General features: G+C 40.8%; 1 protein-coding gene across 2 annotated transcripts in view; it reads left to right on the forward strand.

Moving 5' to 3' along the window:
* znf385b (zinc finger protein 385B) overlaps positions 1-20016 on the forward strand; it is a 101099-nt gene that overhangs the window by 63223 nt on the left and 17860 nt on the right. For both annotated transcript variants that reach the window (XM_064327332.1, XM_064327333.1), the window contains 2 exons: positions 6259-6401; positions 16937-17047. In XM_064327332.1, coding sequence (XP_064183402.1) covers positions 6259-6401; positions 16937-17047 — 254 coding nt within the window. The remainder of the gene's footprint in view (positions 1-6258; positions 6402-16936; positions 17048-20016) is intronic.

Below are 20016 nucleotides of genomic sequence, written 5' to 3' on the forward strand. Positions count from 1 at the left end.
AAGATTATTCTGTTTGTGCTTTTTTGCCCGTGAGTGTGAGAGAAACTGGCCATCACAACCGTGTAGCATTGCTGTCGCTTATGATACCAAAATATTTTGCCTCTTGCACTTTATTGCATTTTCTTTTTCTTCTAAATTTCGCCTTTCAAACTCTGTGTGTCCTAGTGATTTGGGCAAACATTAAACAGCCAAATTTCTGTGGGGGAATCTTTCAGTAAAATTAAAATGAAGTGACCAGGGTCTGCATAATTTACAGTTTTGAAATTTAACCCCGATGGCTAGCTATTCCCAAGCCGCGCTCTCTGTTTGAGGAACATTTGCATACAGATAAGACTGCTCACGCGGAGGCAGTGTTTGTTAACCTTTGGGAAAAGAGTAATTTCATGCTGCACTTGCTTTGATTTGACCATGTCAGCCGCAATCAGAGCCGAGAGTCAGCGGCGGACGGGAGGGACGGCGGCTCAAAGGGCCGCTCTCGCCACAGGAGGTCCGGCCCCTTCACAGCTTGCAGCACTGACGAGTGCAGACACAGAGCCCTCAGCAAGCGCCGCGTGCTCTGTGTTTAACCATCCAGCCTGTCAGTACGAGTATGTCAAATATGTGTTAGGGGAGGGAGGGAGGGAAGCTGTGTGAGTGTGTGTGAGAGTAGGTGTGTGTAGGTGTGTACTGTACATGTGTGCGTGTGTAGGTTTGTGTGTGTGTGGGTGTGTGCGTAGTTGTGTTTGTGAGAGAGAGAGAGTGTGGGTGTGTACTGTAGGTGTGTGTGTGTGTGTGTGTGCACATGTGTAGGTTTGTGTTTATGTGTGTGGGTATGTGTGTAGGTATGTTCGTGTGGCTCTGTGGTCAGCGTGGTCACTGCGCTCTCTGTGGCGGTGTGTTCGCTCATGCTGTCAGACAGAGAGCCGGTCCTGGTGACCCCATCGCTAAGGTCACAGTACAGGAAGGCTGGCACGAGGGCGCAGTGCCAACAATGCCCACACGGCCACAGCTTCACACATGCAAAATGATATCTACTTCTGACATATTCAACCAAGGCGGTGGTTTCGTTCTTTTCAAGGTTTTAACCAAATGGTGCTCCACCCTTCTGCAGTTTGAGTGGGAGCAAAGTGCAGTCTGTGATGAATCAGAATCTATTATACTCTGTTTACCTTGCAAATTTCAACTTACACTGAATATTACACAATGACAAGAAAGTATTCACAGTATTCTGCTAAGTACTTCGCTCAATGCAGGTGATGGTCACCTTCTACTGATGTGAAGTAGCTACTTTAATGGTATTTTAATGAACGGAGGAGCAGAATTTATTCTGGGAAGACTTGGTTCTGTCTGTTGCTCGGCTGACAAAGTTACTAAGGGCTTTCCAGGTAGGCTGACTGATTGAAACGGAGTGGTGTTTGTCCTCAAGTCTTTTTTGTATTGTGATGACTTTTAGTTAAACATGTTAATGGCTTTAGAAGAATTTTACAGACTCTCTCTGTTTGGTTATTCTATTCACATTTAGTCATTTAGCAGATACTCTTATCCAAAGCAACTTACTTGGAGGGTGAAAAAGTTTAGGAAATGAGCAGTGAAATATAGTAGTTAAAAGTTTTGTTACACAAAATTTTTAAGTGCCACATAGTAGGCAAAAGGGGGAGTTTGACGACATAATGCTTATATAGGAAAGTCAGCAAATGGTGTAAATTATCCAAGGAAATTTCTATTTGCACCATTTATGCAAGTGCACATACACAAGTGCACATACAACAAAGTGACAACACAAAGAATAAAAAATAGTTGAAATTTTCACTTTTGCTAAATTACTGTGACAGGTTCATTGGCCTAAATTAAAAGTATGCCAGCACTATTCTAACATGCTGCTACTCCATTTTTTAGTTGCTTTTGTGTTGCTCGCCCACTGAATTATGTTATGGGATATATGTTTTTAGTTTAGTCTAGGTTTGGAGCGGGAATGCAAAGTGTCTGAAAAATGGAATCATAACAGTGTACATTTGGGAAATGAGCACTGTCATGTATCAGGCTTTTGGTATCACAGAAACTATAGGTTAAAGTTACATTGGATACAGTTTAAACTGTGATTTAACATGTTGGAGGAATTGCTTATTTAAAATAGTCCATAGGAAAACAGTGCTGTTGATGTTATTTGTGCATTGTGTAATAATAATAATTGACTGGTTTCTGCAGCATGAAAGCAATTGAAGGAGTACACAGACATCAGTCTGATCTCTGCGCAGATTTATTAATGTGTGTAATCTGAATGAAATAATCTGATGCGGGTGGTTCATCAAGCCTTGTCATTTTACATTAGATTTAGATTTGATTTAAATATAATGGAAGTGAATGAAGTCCCATCAGCTTTCATGTATTTTATTACTCATTTGGTTGTTTTGAGCAATAGTAACCTTGTCATGCTGAGCATTTTGAAAGCTGAATGGCTTCTATACGTTTGCATACAAATAAGACTTCTCCCGCGGAGGCAGTGTTAGAAATATAATTGAAGGGAATGCAGCCCGTTGACTTGCATGTTTTTTTTGTTTGTTTTTTTTCGTTAACAACCGTTTATACATTTTCTAAAAACAAACAAATATAAAAAATGGATAGCATTGCAGTGAACATTTTTAATACAAGAAATAGCCATTGTCCAGTTGTTTACCGTATTAGAACTGGCTTTATGAAGCAAAGCAGTGGACCTTTCCAAGGTTACTTTTTATAGCCTAACTCATGAACTACGTGCATGTTGTGAGGTCTTGTGTCTTTGATAATCATGCAATAACATTTTGACAATTAAATGGAGTTTCTATATTCAGTGGCTTCAATGGATGGCAATGGACAAAATAGGTATTATGCAATAAGCCATGCCCACATTTGTCAATCATAAGCAAACTTTTGCTTTGAACTAGTACTAGGCTCTAGATCATGTGTTTTCAATTTCATGACAATCTGTCAGTCCATTAATGAGAAATGGTTTTGCCATTTGTAGCCAGTTATTCCAGAAATTATGTGTCCTTTGAATTGGACAAAGGATGTGGGAGTTACTGAAATTAAAGGGTGTGAAAATTGGACCTTCAATTATAGCGCCATCATGTGGGCTATTGTGGAAATATTATACGTGTGGTACCCTTCATATTTTTGAACATTTGTGCCAAATTCGAAATATGTCTGGCATATACCATCCCACAGGAAATTACATGAGGATGACAACAACAGCAATAATGATGATGATGATGATGATGGTGATGATGATAATAATAATAATAATAATAATAATAATAATAATAAGAAAACAATGATTTGCTGTTAAACCACTGATAAATCCAATACCACCAAACTCTGATGCTTCAATATCTAGCAGTCTCTCTTCTCCCAGGGTGAAAGCAGTCTGGGGTTGGGGACTGAAATCTGATTGGCTGAGATTACTAGTCATTTCTGTAGTGGTGCTTGCTTGATTACATTGGCAATCAAAAGTTTCTACCAGCATTGATAGTGTTTTGGTGGGGCAGCAGAAAATGTATTTCTGCAGTTTCTTTTCTTTATCACCTCAAACATGCCAGCCAAACTATCTCTATTAGCTGGCATACAAAATTATCAATCGCATGAAGGCAAGGAAATCCACATTAAAGAAATATCTTTTTAATTATGATAGTCAGCTAGCTATTAGCTAGTAGATGGGACAGAGTGTAGCACAGTGGGTAAGGAATTGGGCTTGTAACCGAAAGGTCGCAGGTTCGATTCCCAGGTAAGGACACTGCCGTTGTACCCTTGAGCAAGGTACTTAACCAAAATTGCTTCAGTATATATCCAGCTGTATAAATGGATACAATGTAAAATGCTATGTAAAAGTTGTGTAAGTCGCTCTGGATAAGAGCGTCTGCTAAATGCCTGTAATGTAGTGGGCTTTTCACTGTTCAAATGAAAAATACGAAACACAACAGCAAAATGATACAAAAAGTACCTTATATACACGCAGTTACAGCCTGACTCTACTCTGCCATCAGCATCAACGCAGGTCATTCTCATCACAGACGCTCATTGGTAAAAGTGGCCCCCATCTTTTCACCAAGCTCCTCCCTCCAGTTGACTGACGGATAGGCCACTTTTACCCAGCCTCGCCACAGATACAACACAGTAAATGGGAGCTGATACATCATTACTGTAAGCTATATAAATGCAACAGAGCAAAATGAAGCATGTGAAGGCAATTGTAATTGATTACACGGAAAGCTGTTTCCTCTTTAGAGATAAAGATGCATCCCATCTTTATCTATTTTCACTTATATGTGACATATTTGCGTTTCTTGCATTTCAATTTCTTTGAGTTGCTGTATTAAAGCAAAATACAGCATGTTCTTTGTTGTTTTCGGGTAGCCGTGCAACTACTGTACAAATTATGACTCTGAATATTGTTGTCAGTTCAAAGGGATGGTGTGAATATGGTTCTAAGCTTCTTTACAAATCAAAATATTGTGTGCATTGATATTCTGAGAATTATTCATCAAAGGTGTATTTTTGGCATACAAAATAATATAGAAATAATTACCTACTTATGCATTTTTTCAGATCTTTTTAATATAGTTGAGGGTAGTGTACTACTGTAATAGCGTAGCCATTTGGGCCACTTATGAATTTTCAATGGGAATGTCACAAATTGCATAATAGTAGATAAATAGTGAACTACAATGCATGGGTGAACTGGCATCTCACTTCTTTCCTTCAAGATGGGGGTTTGCATAGTATGCCATTATTGATGGCTCATTGAAGATGTCCAACCTTGGCAATGAAGCACTTGCAGAAGTGTGCATTATGTGCAGTCGGCACTTACAGAGTTCAGGCACCTTGCTCTTGAGCACAAAGACAGTCTTGTGTGAAAGCCTCCTTGCCTTGAGGGTAATGTAGCCAGCTGTGTGCTGCCTTTCAGGCTTCCAGCCCCATGTAAGGTGGAGGAAAGGGTCATTAAAAACAATGAGCAATTTTCAGCACACTTGACTTTTCACATAACGCCTTCCTTTTAACCGTGATCAACCTGAACAAAGGTGCTAGTAGATAATTTGGTGATCTACTACCACCAGAGTCTGTTGCAGGCAGAACGTAATTCATTTGCTGTGCTTCTGTACTGTCTTCTGGTTTCCTTTGTTCTGATGAAGGCTGCAGCTGAAACATCATGTTTTCAGTACTATAATAAAGTTAGTTTTTATACTAAACAGTGTCTCGCCTCTTCTGCTCGCTTTTGTGAGGTGGAATTAAATCTCAGTGTCCCCGTTGATGATCAAATTAAAATGAAATGAATGAGGGAAATATTGCTTTGCGTTCCTTCGTTGTGTCTGAGCAAGAGAAGTCTTTCTGTGAAACTTGCTGGAAGGAGCAATGTGTGAAATCCTGAAATGAATGTGCGTCTGATAGCTTGGATACTTTCGGGAAGCTGCGTGCTGTCTTCAGAGAATTAATGGTGCCTCTCATTTCTTCACAATTCACTAAATCATTCAGATGCAGTTCTCCATTCGCATACGCATAACTTATCACAAGGGAAGGAAAGGAAAATCCAATCTCACATATTGCCTCAATTTCCTCTTTCAGATCTGGTTGTTTTCCTCCGATGTGAACCATCGCACGTGATTCATCACGTTGTAGTCATTCAGCCTTGAAGTACTTTTTTTTTCTTTAAAGAAGTGCTTTTGGTGATAGGGCTCTTTTCCAGAGTTTTGATGAGCCTGGAGGTATCAGTGTATGTCATTCATGGTCAGCAGTGATATCGAAAGCCTGTGCTCCTCTCTCAACGCAACGGAGAGGTTACATTAGGGTGCTTCCAGAGCCCTGTGTAAATAGCTTGAGGATTTAACTGGCGAACGCTTCTCGGTAGAGCGGAATGCTGGGGGCTGGCCTCCGGAGATCTGCGTTTAGCTTCCGCAGCCTACGTTGAGCTCCACCGCTGATCGTGCAGACGGCTGGAAGCACCCAGCTTCCTTCTCCCGTTCACAGTCACAGTCTGCCTGCTACGTCTACCTGCTTGATTCACGTGTCAGATGTGCCTCTGCGCTGCTTCTGGGAAAAGTTGTGCTTCGTGGGGGATGAAGAGACACTTTGCACACTCTGCCCTAGATATGCCCTCACATCTCCTGATTTCATACCTCGCTTCCAAAGCTTTGATTGTGTTGTCATCCCTCTTTTTCTTTCTCGCTCCCTCACTCTTTCTCTCTCCCTCTCTCACTCGCTCTCTTGCTCTCTCTCTCTCTCTCTCTTTCTCTCTTGCTCTCGCTCTCACAGGAAGTTCATGCCATAGCAACCCACTTCCAACTGCTGTGCAAACTCCATCTCTGATGATGCAGTCCACGCTGGATGTGAAACCTTTTATGCCTTTTCCCGTGGATGCTACGTCTCCGGTGGGACTCTTCCCCAATTTCAATACGGTAAGTGCTATATTTAACTCAGCACGTCTGCTCTCATCTTAATTCAGCCAGCTTGCTCACATCCTGGAGTGATTTGGGATTCATGACTACATGAAATTCCAGCATGTTCCTCACCAGCTTTTTTGAAACACCATGATTTTTTTGATGAGATTTGATGATTCAAATCCCATCCCACGATGATGATGAATCCAGGCTGAAAAATAGGATGAATTATAGTGCCTTTGTTGGTTCAGGCTACCTGAAAAATGATTATTTTCACCAAAGCAAAAAAAAAGATTCGGTTTTCTGTTAACTTCAATTCAATTTGGAATAGCTACAATTATTGTGTGTGTGTGTGTGTGTGTGTTGGGGAAGGTCACGTGGATTCTCTGTACATGCTGAATGCTGCATTAAATTTATTCCAAGACCAATCCCAACAAATCTATTTTTTTTATCTTTCTGAAAGCAAAATGTGTGGCGAAAGTGGCTAGTAGGTGGATCAGAACTAGTATGTGAGATGAAGAGAAAGTCCAGGGGTCATGCTCTTTTAACTCCACACTGCCCTGCATTCCCCGCCCCACGGTGCCTTGTGCGGAGGTGCACTCCAGCGTTAGCCTTTCTGCTGGCTGCAGCTCGTGTCAGTGATTTTCAGAGCTGTCAGTGGAAACCCCGCCTCAGGACTCGGCAGCCTGTCAACACTGGTTTGCCCAGCTTAGCGTACCATGCTTCAATTCGCCTTGGGAACAAAGGGGGGAAAAAACCTACAATCGTTTAATTGCTGTCAATTAAAAATTAAGTTCCTTAATCACAGCCTTGACAGCAATGTCAGTTTTATTCAGGTTTACCTTAATGGTGCTATCAAATTTTCCCACAAATTAACCTGGTTATTTTCATTGCTGTTTGTTTTTTAACTGTAGCTGGACGCGATGAGTTACACACCGGATTGCTTGTCGCCCTCATAAGCATTCAAGGGCGGAAGTCTTTGTTTTTTCATTTCTTATTTGTGTGTGTGTGTGTGCACACGTCTGTGTGCATGTGTCTGCGTGTGTGTGGATATCTCATTTGGTTTGTACGATTGTACTGTGGCCAATTAACAACCACCTTGGAAGTACAGCTTGAACACAATCATGACTTTCACTAGATTGTGATTTGAGTAGTTCAAGAAACAGAAGTACAAATACGTTATAAACACATTAGTGGCATCGAGACTGGAGGTGCTGATTCTCTGAGTAAATCTGGCTGGATGAAATCGTCTCACCTCCTCCCAACATTTGAAAATGTAATGAGCCTCTAGAGGGCTTATTAGGGGTCCAAGCAACAAAGCTGCTGGAACCCTATTGTAATTGTTCTGGTTTTCATTTGTATTCCACCATTTCTGGAAAACATGGCTATTAAATGAACAGGAATTAAGAGTCAACAAGCAGGGCAGGTTTATAAAGACCAGTAAGAAGTGTAAATGTAACTGTAATAAACACTAAATTTCCAAAGGTATGTGGACACCCCTTCTAATTAGTGGTTTCGGGTATTTCAGCCACACCCATTGCAAACAGGTGCATAAAATCAATATCATACAACCATGAAATCTCCATTGACAAGCATGGGTGGTACTGAAGAGCTCAGTGACTTTCAACATGGCACTGTCATATGATGCCACCTTTCCAACAAGTCAGTTCAAATTGCTGCCCTGCTTGAGCTGCTTCAGTCAACTGTTAGTGCTGTATTGTGAAGTGGAAACAGGAGCAACACCAGCTCAGCCGTGGGGCGGTACGCCACACAAGCTCACAGAAGGGGACCGGCGAGTGCTGAAGCGTGTAGCGTGTAAAAATCATCTGTCCGCAGTTGCAACACTCACAACAGAGCTCCAAACGACTTCTCGAAACAGCATAAGAACTTTTTGTCAAGAGCTTAATGAAATGGGTTTCCATGGCCAAGCAGCCGTACACAAGCCTAAGATCACCGTGCGCAATGCCAAGAGTCTGGAGTGTTGTAAGGCACACCGCCATTGGCCTCTGGAGCAGTGGAAATGCATTCTCTGGAGTGATGAATCATACTTCACTGTCTGGCAGTCTGACGGACGAATCTGGGTTTGGCTGAATGCATAGCACCAACTGTACTTGCCCGAATAGTGCCAACTGTAAAGTTTAGTGGAGGAAGAATAATGGTCTGTTTTTCATGGTTTGGGCCAGGCCCCTTAGTTTTAGTGAAGGGAAATCTTAATGCTACAGCATGCAATGACATTCTACAGAATTGTGCACTTACAACTTTGTGGCAACAGTTTGAGGAAGACCCTTCCTGTTTCAGCTTGACAATGCACAAAGCGAGGTCCATAAAGAAATGGTTTGCTGATTTTTTTGTGGGGCAGAGCTTGACTGGCCTGCACAGAGCCCTGACCTCTATCCCATCAAACACATTTGGGATGAATTGGAATGCCAACTGCGAGCCAGGCCTTAAGCCCAACATCAGTGCCCGACCTCACTAATGCTCTTCTGGCTGATTGGAAGTGAATCCCCACATCCATGGTCCACTGCAAAGACTTCCCAGCAGTGGAGGCTGTTACAGCAGCAAGGGGGGGTCCAACTCCATATTAATGCCCATGGTTTTGGAATGAGATGTTCAACAAGTACATATGGGTGGGATGTTCAGGTGTCCAAATACTTTTGGAAATGTAGTGTTGCTGTAATATATAAAATAAAAGAAATGTATATATATATATATATATATATATGTATTTAATCGCGATTAATTGCATGATTTTTCATAGGTAATCGCGATTAATCGCACATTGTTTATCTGTTCAAAATGTAGCCTAAGGCATATTTTTCAAGTGTTTAATACTCTTATCAACATGGGAGTGGACAAATATGCTTGCTTTATGCAATTGTATGTTTATTTATTATTGGAAATCAATTAACAACCCAAAACAATGACAAATATTGTCCAGAAACCCTCAAAGGTACTGCATTTAGCATAACAAAATATGCTCAGATCATAACATGGCAAACTCAAGCCTAACAGGCAACAACAGATGGGCGTATTGACCTGCTAAATTTAACATTACTTAGTAATATGAGTAGTCACACAATGTAGTGTGTCCAACTTTACGCTTATAAAGGTTCACTAAAACATCCCGTTTTTTTTTTTTTAAAGCATTAACACAAAATAATGGACCTCAATGCATCGCAACAACAGACACATTGTACAACAGGTACATTGGTCAGCTAAATTTTCCATTACTCAAAGATCATTCCCTGGATCCCTCGCACTTCTAAAGCAAAATCACAAAACGTAATTGTGTCCAACCTCACATGGGGAAAATAAAAGCTCACAAAAACATCCCCTTCTACTATATGGGATCAAAACAGGATGATACAAAATAAAACAAACAATAAATAAAGTGAGCAGGAAACAGTGGAAAGGGAGTATAATACAGAACTAGGACTCGAACTAGGATATTGCAGTTAAGCTATAGCCTACGTCCATTTCTTTGGATACAACAGTTAGGCTACTTCTATTTCTTTACACAGAGCCAGTTGCTTAAACAGACAAGCCTGTTTACATTGTCGGAGGACAGGGCAGCTCCCTTCTTCTGAACGATATGCCCAAACAATGAAAAACTGCGTTCACGCAGGGGAAAACATGGATTCCCACAGAAAACGCTGCTTTATTTTATTGTTAAGGAGTATATTAAATGAGTAAATAGAGTGAAGCCGTGAAACTAGTTAGGCTGCAGTAGTACATAAATGTAAATATGGTATCACTGTCAGGTATTTCGTTATATCATTTGCAGCATTTATTTCTGGGCAAAATAACATTTTCTAGCTAAGCTGGCTAGCGAAAAAAGTTGCTGATGGACATCGTTTTAATTTAATATATATCACAATAATGAATGGGAAACATAAACGATACTAAGGCATATCACATAATCACACACCCAAATGAAAATGCATGAAAAGCCTAAATACACCATTTTTCTTTCTTACCACGAACTACAAATGCCGCCATTTATCTTAATGTGACGTCACCAATCTGGAAGTCGGAAAAGTCGGAGCTCAGAAATGATGCTCGAATTTCCGACCTATAATTCCGAGTTCTACGATCGTTCAGTTGCTTTTTTCACAAGTCGCACCTCATTTTTTACTAGTTCTGGGTTGTCTTGAACGCAGCATAAGGGTCGGACAAACGTTCATAACAGAACGTGCGTTAACGCGCGTTAAAAAATTAGTGGTGTTAAAACGAATTTGCGTTAACTTTATCGGCCCTAATATATATATATATATATATATATATATATATATATATATGGCTATACATATAGTGTAGTGTAACAGACTCCTTGAAATACTAACTGAACAGCAACACAAAACTCCTGACCCATATGACATCACAAAATTTCACAATGTTTGAGAAATGACTACTACTCACAAAGAACAAGTTTTCCTAAGGACTTATGAACTGCTCCATTTTGGATTTTTCACTGAATGTTTAAACATCTCCGTGAATGTTATATGACATATTGGCATGCAGATTTCACTCATTTGTTCAAAAGAGACTCCTCTTTTAAAACTATACTTCCATCACCAAAGAACATTGCCACAGGTCAATGAACCTTCATGGCCACAGGTCAATGAACCTTCAACGGGTGTAGCTTTTTACGAAAATGCTTATACGTCACAAATGGTGCCGGTGTTGACCACAAATGGCAGTAAAACCAACAGGGATCGACAACAATTCACAAAGTTTGATGTTAGGGATGCATACAGTATGGGCCAAATGTGCAATGTGCGATTAACAGGTTGGATATTGTGATGACGATATAAAATGCAATGAGACAAATATTTATAGTGGAAAATATATACATGTTATATTAAAATATGTAAAATTATTATTTATACAAAACATATTTATAAATATGATTAATTATCTATCTGTCTGTTTGTCATGCAGATACCATGTTACTGTGCCACAAGTCCCTGAAAATGAAAAGCCTATGTCTGCTGTGCAATAACATTAAAAAATGTAATTTTTTTAGGATTCATTGAATAATCATACATATCAGTGCTATCTTATTTTGTTTTTTTGTTAAAAAAAATAGCATCAGTGCATTTCCTCTTTAAACAAATTACTGCAAAGATTTGTTGTAGTACAGTAGCAAAGAATTCCATTTGGTTCAGTACTAATTCTATAGATCTCCAACATTCATCATACATTTCTGGGACAGCAACTTGGGAAAAATACGTTCTTGCGGGGATTTCCCTGGTACCGTTTATTGGACTTCTTTAATAGGTTAGTGGGTTCCATTGTCCCTCTCTATGGTAATGAGATGCCAAATGCTGAGAATAGCACAGATAATTATATTGAATTTATAGAGTAGGAAGATATTTGAAATCATTTTTTTTAATGACGTGAATGGAAGAAAGAAGGTGGTCTGTCTGTCCTGCCTACAGAAAGGGAAAGAAAAACAGGGAGAATATATTCTAGTTAAGCAGATGTGGGAAAATGCTGGATGAAGACATATTTCAAATATTTTAGGATGTTGGCCAATGACTTCCACAAGTGTCGAGAGACAAAGTATAAATTAGGCTTGTAGTACATTGAAAAAAAACTTGCATTGCAGAGTGAGGTTGACATGGCTAGTATTAATAATTATGATATCGCAACTCTGTTTGCGATGTGTTTATTATGGAAATTTATATTGCAATGACAGCAGCCCTACTTGGTGTGTTTTGTCTGTTCTTGTTAACCATTTTTTGTCCAAAACTGTCAGAAGAAATTACATACTGTAAGCCAAGAGCCACTGGTGTGATGGCAGCCTGCTGTTTTTTTTTCCCTTTAGATTCTATTAGGGGGCTGAGCACCACAGGCACACTGGTGTTTTTCCCTCCTTTTACTATTTTTGGAAATGGCCAACCTTTTCTCAAAGTCTCAGTAGTGTCAGTGTTGTGCAACCTGTTTTGTAGCCACCATTATTATACATCTTATCAACCATTAAATATTTGGTGATTTTATCCCTAATAGGTTATATACGCAAAGGTCGCACATCTTGAAAAAATACTTGATATGTTTTTGATTATGACATGAAACCATTAAAGTTTCCATACAGTAACAAAAATAAAAAAATATTTGCAAACTATTGCAGATACTTTTTTGCCCCTTTTGCTTTGCCCCCTTCATTGCTGCTTGCAGCTTTGCTGTATATTATTTTGAGATTTGTCTTTTAATAGCCTCAACTCCTCCAGTGCTGGAGCTTCCTTTCTGTGTAGAAACGGATGTGTTGTGCATTTGCAGCTTTTCAGTCTGTTGACAGTTGTTAATTGTGCACTTCACTGCTGTCAGTCTTCTTTTAGAAAAGCATTGCACACATTTTTTCATGAGGAGCTCTTCTTGTCTTATCCTGGCAGGAGTCAGAGGGTCCCTGGGATGCATCTTTTACCACAATTTGGTGTTCATATAATTGGTGCTTCTTATTCTTAAGCAAAGAGAATAAACAAGTTCTATCTTAGTACAGTGTAACCCAATCTAGCCAAGCTTTCATTAGTACTCAAGGGATTAACAGGCTCTAGAATCCTTCGTAGCATGTAAAGATTCAACAGCAAAAAGCATCAACTGCTAATGCATGTTTACTCAGCAGTCTATAAGCCAGCAGGGATCAAATATCACTGCTAATAATCAACTTTCAATATGAGTGAACAGAGCATCAGCAAAATCTGTCTCAGCAATTTTTAAAATATCAAATTAATATGTACTGCTCTCTGGCCTTGGGGCAGCAGAGCTATCATTAAATTACTGGAAATGATGAATTTATGTGTCTGATTAGTTTTTGGGGGTGAGAAATACATTGTGCAAAAATGATATGATTTCCTCATGAATGCAGAGAGAAATGTGATTAGTTTAGCTAGGTGTTTATGGACATACAGTACATTTGAAACGCAATGATCTGGTGTCGTGTGTAAAGTCGTAGTTCAGGGGAATGGGGGTGGGGGTGGATATTGCTAAGAGGTGAGTTGAAATTCAAGATTTAACATTTAACCCAGTTGTAAAAATTGGATGGATGTGCATGCGTGCCATCAATTCTGTCTGGATTACATATGTACATTTTTCCTGGAGTGACCCTACCGTTATAAAAAGCTAATCATTTCCCTTTTGTATAATATACAAAAGCGATACACCATCACTTGTCTTTTGTGTCTTTTTTAAAGCTCCAGCTATGAAATAAGTAATCATAATCAATGTTAAGCACCACTCATCTATTACAGCATAAATCCAATTGTGATGTTTTTTAGTAAAATCGAGTGGTGTAGACTGAAGGAATACAGAAGTAGGAAAGGGGTAAGAAAAAAGCCATGGACATTTATATCAAACTAGCAGAAAAAGAGAAGCAGTCTGGTGAAACACCTTTTCATGGTGCTGTCACTCATTCCACGGTGATCGGCTCGAATGGAAACCTTCCTAGTGCTGACTTTGGCCAGGATTCACATGTACTTGGCCACAGTGCAAGAGCGACTCCTCTGGCTGAACCGACACCGCAGTCACCAATGGAACTCAACTGATGAATTTTCATAATTATCACAGTCAAGTTTCTTGAAAGTGAATTTTTCAACATTTTTGCATACAGTAATGAATAAGGCCCCCACACAGAAAAATCCCAACCTTCATCAAATTAAAAATGTAAATTTTATGCACAGATATAATAGATGATAATGCTGTGGTTAGATTATTTTCTGTCAAAAAACGTTTTTTTGTCAAAAACTAACAAATTCCACAAAAATAAATTAATAAATGCTTACAGTCTTTATAGATATTTTAACTTTATTTTATTTCTACAAGATATGGCTTGTGTGGTGCAACGTTGATGTCTGTCGGTTGAAACCTGCTTACGTGACTGCACTAGAAATAAATCATTTACAGTACTAGGCTGCAGAATGCAGCCAGCTTAGTAATGGAGCTACGTATAAAACATTTGACATTTGATTTCAGATTTAATGTTGCTTTCCCTGCTGTTCTACCTAATTTAATTATTTCCTAAATATGTAAAGTGTTTTAGTTCAGCTTCTGTTTGGATTGCGAACAGCTGTCTAGCAAGCAACACTGAAACTCTCCTTCAGGAACATTGTGATGATGTGGTGTTTTCTCAAGGAACGCATGTAGCCTGACACCTTCCTTTAGTGTTTTCACATTTTTCCCCAGCAAAAAACAGCATGGATTATATGGTTTATTATACCTGCTTACTGAGACTTACTGAACTCGCTGCCCTGCCATTAGGTGCTGTTAGTTGACTTTTGTTGCCAACAGAAGTAGATACCTTTATGTCCAGCACTAATTTTAATGTCACACCAATGGGCACAATGTGCCTGTAAATTACACCGTTAAGACTGGCAGCCTCATGCTATTATATTACTGTTACTCCCTCTGCAGAGTTGAGGCCGCTGCACATTTAATGTCCCCTTTTACTCTGTATGTCTTCTTTCCCAACTCAGAGCATGCATCACTTCTGCATGCTATCTAGATGCTGCTTGCCATTCACCTTCAGCCAACAGCCCAACAAACCCAGTCTCATCAAAAACAGAGACTCTGGGGTTTTCGGTTTCTTGAATCCTTTATTTATGCTCTTATTTACTTATTAATTCTGTTCACTTGTTAATTGGACTCCCCAGGCCAAGCTGAAGAGGCAAGAATTCAAGACTATATTTGGGTTTATTGGGAAGTGACAGGCTGTGAATGACAGGAGCTGTGTAAGTGACAGCCATTACCTAGTGAGGGTGACGCCTCACTCTACTGCACTACTTAAATATGAAATGTCATTAACCGGGCGCATGTGACAAAAACATGTCAGTCTTCAAGGCATTTACATGGAATGCCTGAACAAATATACAAAATAATCCAACAAAACAAATGTAATTACTTCAGAAAGAAATCGTCACAGTCCTGAGATTTCCGGCTCCTTGTAAGCGTAAAAGGCATGTTAGTCGAAGACTAAAGTGGGGGTCCCGCCGGTGAGTTCTACGGCAGTGACAGGCCCTTTCGCCGCAATGTTGGTAATGCGATTTCGTTCGAGTGTCCGTCCCCTTTCATCCAGAGTGCAATTATTGGCCGCTCAATATCATTTCACAATGAAATGAAGTGCTGCATTAGTGGCCTCAAAAGGCCATCTGTCTTTTTTCCCTGTGTCTTCTGAGCCGTCTCTTAATCAAATTGAATGTCTTCAAAGTAGCTGCTGTGGGCAGAGATATACAGCAGATGAAAAGGCCGGTTATCCTGAAATGAAGGGCGCCCTTATTAGTTAAAGGAAGGCCAAGCGCTGCCCGCCCACTCGTAAGTAATCCATCCAGACTGTGAGTAATAAGGTATACATTTTTAATGGATTTGGTTCCTGATTCTTGCCGTGTACAAACAACACCCTGCTGCTCTCCTGTTTACAAAAGCTCATCAGCCATTCCGGGCTAATCAAGAACGAGTGGCCCTGAGAGATCGGCAGGCGGACTGTGTGAGTGTCTGCGTGGGGAGAGAGAGAGAGAGAGAGAGAGAGAGAGAGAGAGAGAGCGTGTACCCTCGTGCTGTTGCGCCGTTCGGATCTCTATCGCTCGACCAAAGCGCGCTCGGCTCCTTCATCGCACAGGACACTGTCCGCCAGAATTCGAGCCGTTATGGAGATCCTTCACTCGCTCCAGGTATTCCGCTCCACCGTCATTGTTTCCGTCTCCTTCCGTGCGATGCGAGGAGAATGCGTCTGTTGTTTATCGTTCGCTTGCCGTTTTGTCGTTTGTGGATTTTGCAGCATTTTTATGTAAGTGAAAGGAAAGCGGGCGTTGAGAGTGTATACGCGCGCGAACATTCGGTGCACAGAGGTCAGACGTGTTCAATTTGGCAGCGCTGGGCAACGTGTTGCATTTTCAGCCCGCAGCCCGCAGTCATTTTGTGATGTTTTAGGTGACTCTCAGAAGGCCACTAAAGCCCTGCTGTGCTGAAAAATGCATGAATGCTGGAACACACTTCAGTACCTTTTAGGCACATTAAAATCATTCTCTACTGTGAGTGACTCTTCATCCTTCGTCATGATGAATTTCCCTTGACGTTTGTCCTCTGCGTTTAAGTTTGGCGTTTACAAATGCTTTCCTTCTGTAAAAGTATTGCAGTGTAAAATACAGTGTGTTCCCCCCACACAGACACACACACACACACACACAATCGTGTTTCGTCCAAGTAGTTTTGTTTCTGTGGTTACTTATCCTTCTGATACATCCCAGCACTTGAAATTGATCTCAGCTGCACAGAAAACACAACTGAGATGCACGGTCTACTTGTTCCCTCTTGTGTATAATCAGACCACTTAGTTGTCTGTTGTTTTGCTAACAGAATTGCTTATTTTCTGCTAATCCTTGGCTTAGCTGCAGTTTGTCCATATCTGACCCGTTTTTTCAGGGAAGGCCAGCATGCTGCCTGTTACTCCCGCAGGTGTTGTGAGAGCCAGCCGCATCCGGGGTAATGCATAACGGCAATGCGCCGCACTGCAGACGGCACTCCGTCTGGAACTGAGCGTGTTTCTGACACTTCTCTTTCAGATGGACCCTGTGCAGAAAGCTGTGATCAACCACACGTTTGGAGTCTCCATCCCTCCAAAGAAAAAGCAAGTTATCTCCTGCAACATCTGCCAGCTCCGCTTCAATTCAGATGTGAGTACGGGACAGATGTGAGTCTTGTTATGTGTGTGTGTGTGCGTCCGTGTGCGTGTGTCTGTGTATATGTGTGTGTGTGCGTCCATGTGCGTGTGCCTGTGTATATGTGTGTGTGTGAATTTGTCTGTCTATGTGTGTGTGTGAGTGTGTGTGTGCATGTGCGTGTGTGTGTGTGTGTGTGTGCACGCATTTGGAAGTCCTTATGAAGAGTCCATCCTCTTTCTGAAAAACACCACTGAACACAAATGAAACGAGTGTGATCAGAACCAAACACGTGTGAACCACAGCCATTGAAATCCTCTTGCTGAAGGTAGTGTGCTCTGCATTGTGTACAAGGGACTGAAATAAGACAGATAACAGCTATGGCAGCACTCCGCAGTTAACATACTAAAACACAATAAGTACTGTACATTACATTACAGGCATTTAGCAGACGCTCTTATCCAGAGCGACTTACACAACTTTTACATAGCATTTTTACATTGTATCCATTTATACAGCTGGATATATACTGAAGCAATTTCGGTTAAGTACCTTGCTCAAGGGTACAACGGCAGTGTCCTACCTGGGAATCGAACCTGCGACCTTTCGGTTACAAGCCCAGTTCCTTACCCACTGTGCTACACTCACTGTACAGTCGAGTCTTAAAATGTTTATCGAAGGTAATGCCGTGATTTGTTTGCCTCGCTGTTTTATGGTAGAATGGCATGTTTGGATTTATTATTTTTCACTTTAACATTTTTTTTCCAGCTGTTGTGATTCTTGCAAAGCAAGCTGGAGTTCACAAGTGGCTTTGAGTCGTCACAGTCACGCCTTGAGCGCATTTGTGAGCTAAACGGCACTGTTAACCGTGCAGGTGTTTGTGTGCGCAGATACTGCTGTATTCAATGAATATTTTAGCTGAAGTTTAACCAAGATAAAGCAACAAAGCGAACATGAGCAGGGATGGCAGCTGCTGCTAATAGCTCATTCCTCGTTTGTACAGAGTGCAGAAAAATACTGCATCTGACAACATGGAAAAATCACACATGGATTCAGAGAAACACTGCTTACCTACCATTTCCCTAAAGATCTGTTTGTCTGCATTGTTTTCCCACCTTTAAGTTGACAACTCTCCTTTTCTCATCCAGAGGGATCATTTTCCAGGGCAAATTTCACAGTTGAAGATTAAAATATCTCAAGATTTGGCTAAAAATCGAATCACCCATTGAGCGTACCAGAGTCAGTGGTTGCTTGCACTATGGATTCTGTTTAAGCACTAAAGCAGGGTTTTTCCCGGGTCAATATGAGGCAGAGGTGGTACTTTAATCATGATCACGTATTCACACGACCAATTTTACCACATCTTGTTTACATTTTAAATGCAGGCAATGATCAAATGATGACTGTCTTTTCACCTGCTCCTCCTCGCTAACTCTAAAAAAACATTAAACAGATTTGATGTAATTTAGGAAACTTTTTCTGAACATTTTGGACATAGCTGGGTGCAAGATAAAACAGGATTTACCAGTCCAAACGCAACAAGCTCAGAGCAACATCTGATCATACACTCCGTGCATACAGCACGTTCTTCGCTAGCGCCTCTCCTGGCACATTTGTACTGATTGTGATAAAGCCAGGGCTCAAACAAGGGACCCCCAATAAGAAAGGGAAAATCAAGCTTAGAGGGATCACACATAATAAGAATAATGGCAATAAATTAGCCATTCCTTTTGGGGCACGTAGTGGCACTTCTTGTTTAACCTATTGCTGGAATAAATATGTGAACTAAATATTTGGCATTCTTTTTATTGATGAAGAGATGATATACTTTATTGAACCCCCGTGGGGTAATTTGTCCTCTGCATTTGACCCATCCTTAGTTACCTAGGAGCAGTGGGAAGCTGCCTCTCTTGTGCTGCGCCCGGGGACCAACTCCAGTTCTGAGGCAAGTGCCTTAATCAAGGGCACCTGCAGGAGTGCACCTAACATGCACTGGTATTCTGTCTGTGCAGTCACAGTCAAATTGACTGATCCAGCTCTATCTGCATGGACAGTAGATGCTGACCAATCAGAATCGTCGAAAGCAGCATAGTCACACGGGTAGATACAGTGCTCTCACTCAGTGGTCTCCTGCTCCTCAATTAACAGAATATGCAAAAGAAGCTGAAGTATTTAAATGGAAACAGAATGAGATCTAATAATACAGCATGTAAGCCAGCTACTTAAGTATTTAACAGCACATTACAGCAGATTAATAAATGCTGTTGACAAAAGTCTCCAGAAATGAGAATTTAAGTGCTGTTTTTCAAAACTTTTATTCCTGGAGGGACCCTAGAACTGAAGGGTTCCCCCACAGTTGCAAAACCACTTCTACGCCCTTTAACTCCAGTAGAGTTTCAGCATTGATATCACACTTATTGTAAAACGTATTATTTCTCCCTGATATTGCTGTAGTGTAAACTACAAATGCACAGAGTTGTGATGTTTTGTGTGTAGTCAATGTTTTTTTCTCTAAACTAGTTACTGTTAGTTAGGTAGCTAGATTTGACCAGGAATTTAAGTGTTTTTACAATAGTCTCTACTCAAAAATCCCCCCCTCCTTTCACCCCCTCCCCCCCCCAACCACACACTCAATTTGAGCACTGGATACAGCGCCACATCGGAGTAATGCTGCCATTGCAGTCACTAATGAAACCACTGAGTGCAGCACTTGTATTTTTGTTTTTTCATGCCGACGCCCGTCAGAATTTTGTGGAGGCGGCACTAAATTCGATCAAGGCGGTCGCCTCAGAATTCTCTATGCAGGAAAAACCCTGCTGATGGTTGCATTACATTGGAGTTTCACTGGGTTGTTTTGCCTTTTTTGGATACACACAGAGTTGTATTGAAACACTGCATACTGGCTCTGCTAGTGGTGGCAAATGTTGGGTTTGGGCCTGGGAAGTATAATGTGGTTTTCTCTGTGGAAAACGGGCAGTTACAGT

This window comes from Anguilla rostrata, chromosome 3 (assembly GCF_018555375.3).
Source record: "Anguilla rostrata isolate EN2019 chromosome 3, ASM1855537v3, whole genome shotgun sequence".
NCBI lineage: Eukaryota > Metazoa > Chordata > Actinopteri > Anguilliformes > Anguillidae > Anguilla > Anguilla rostrata.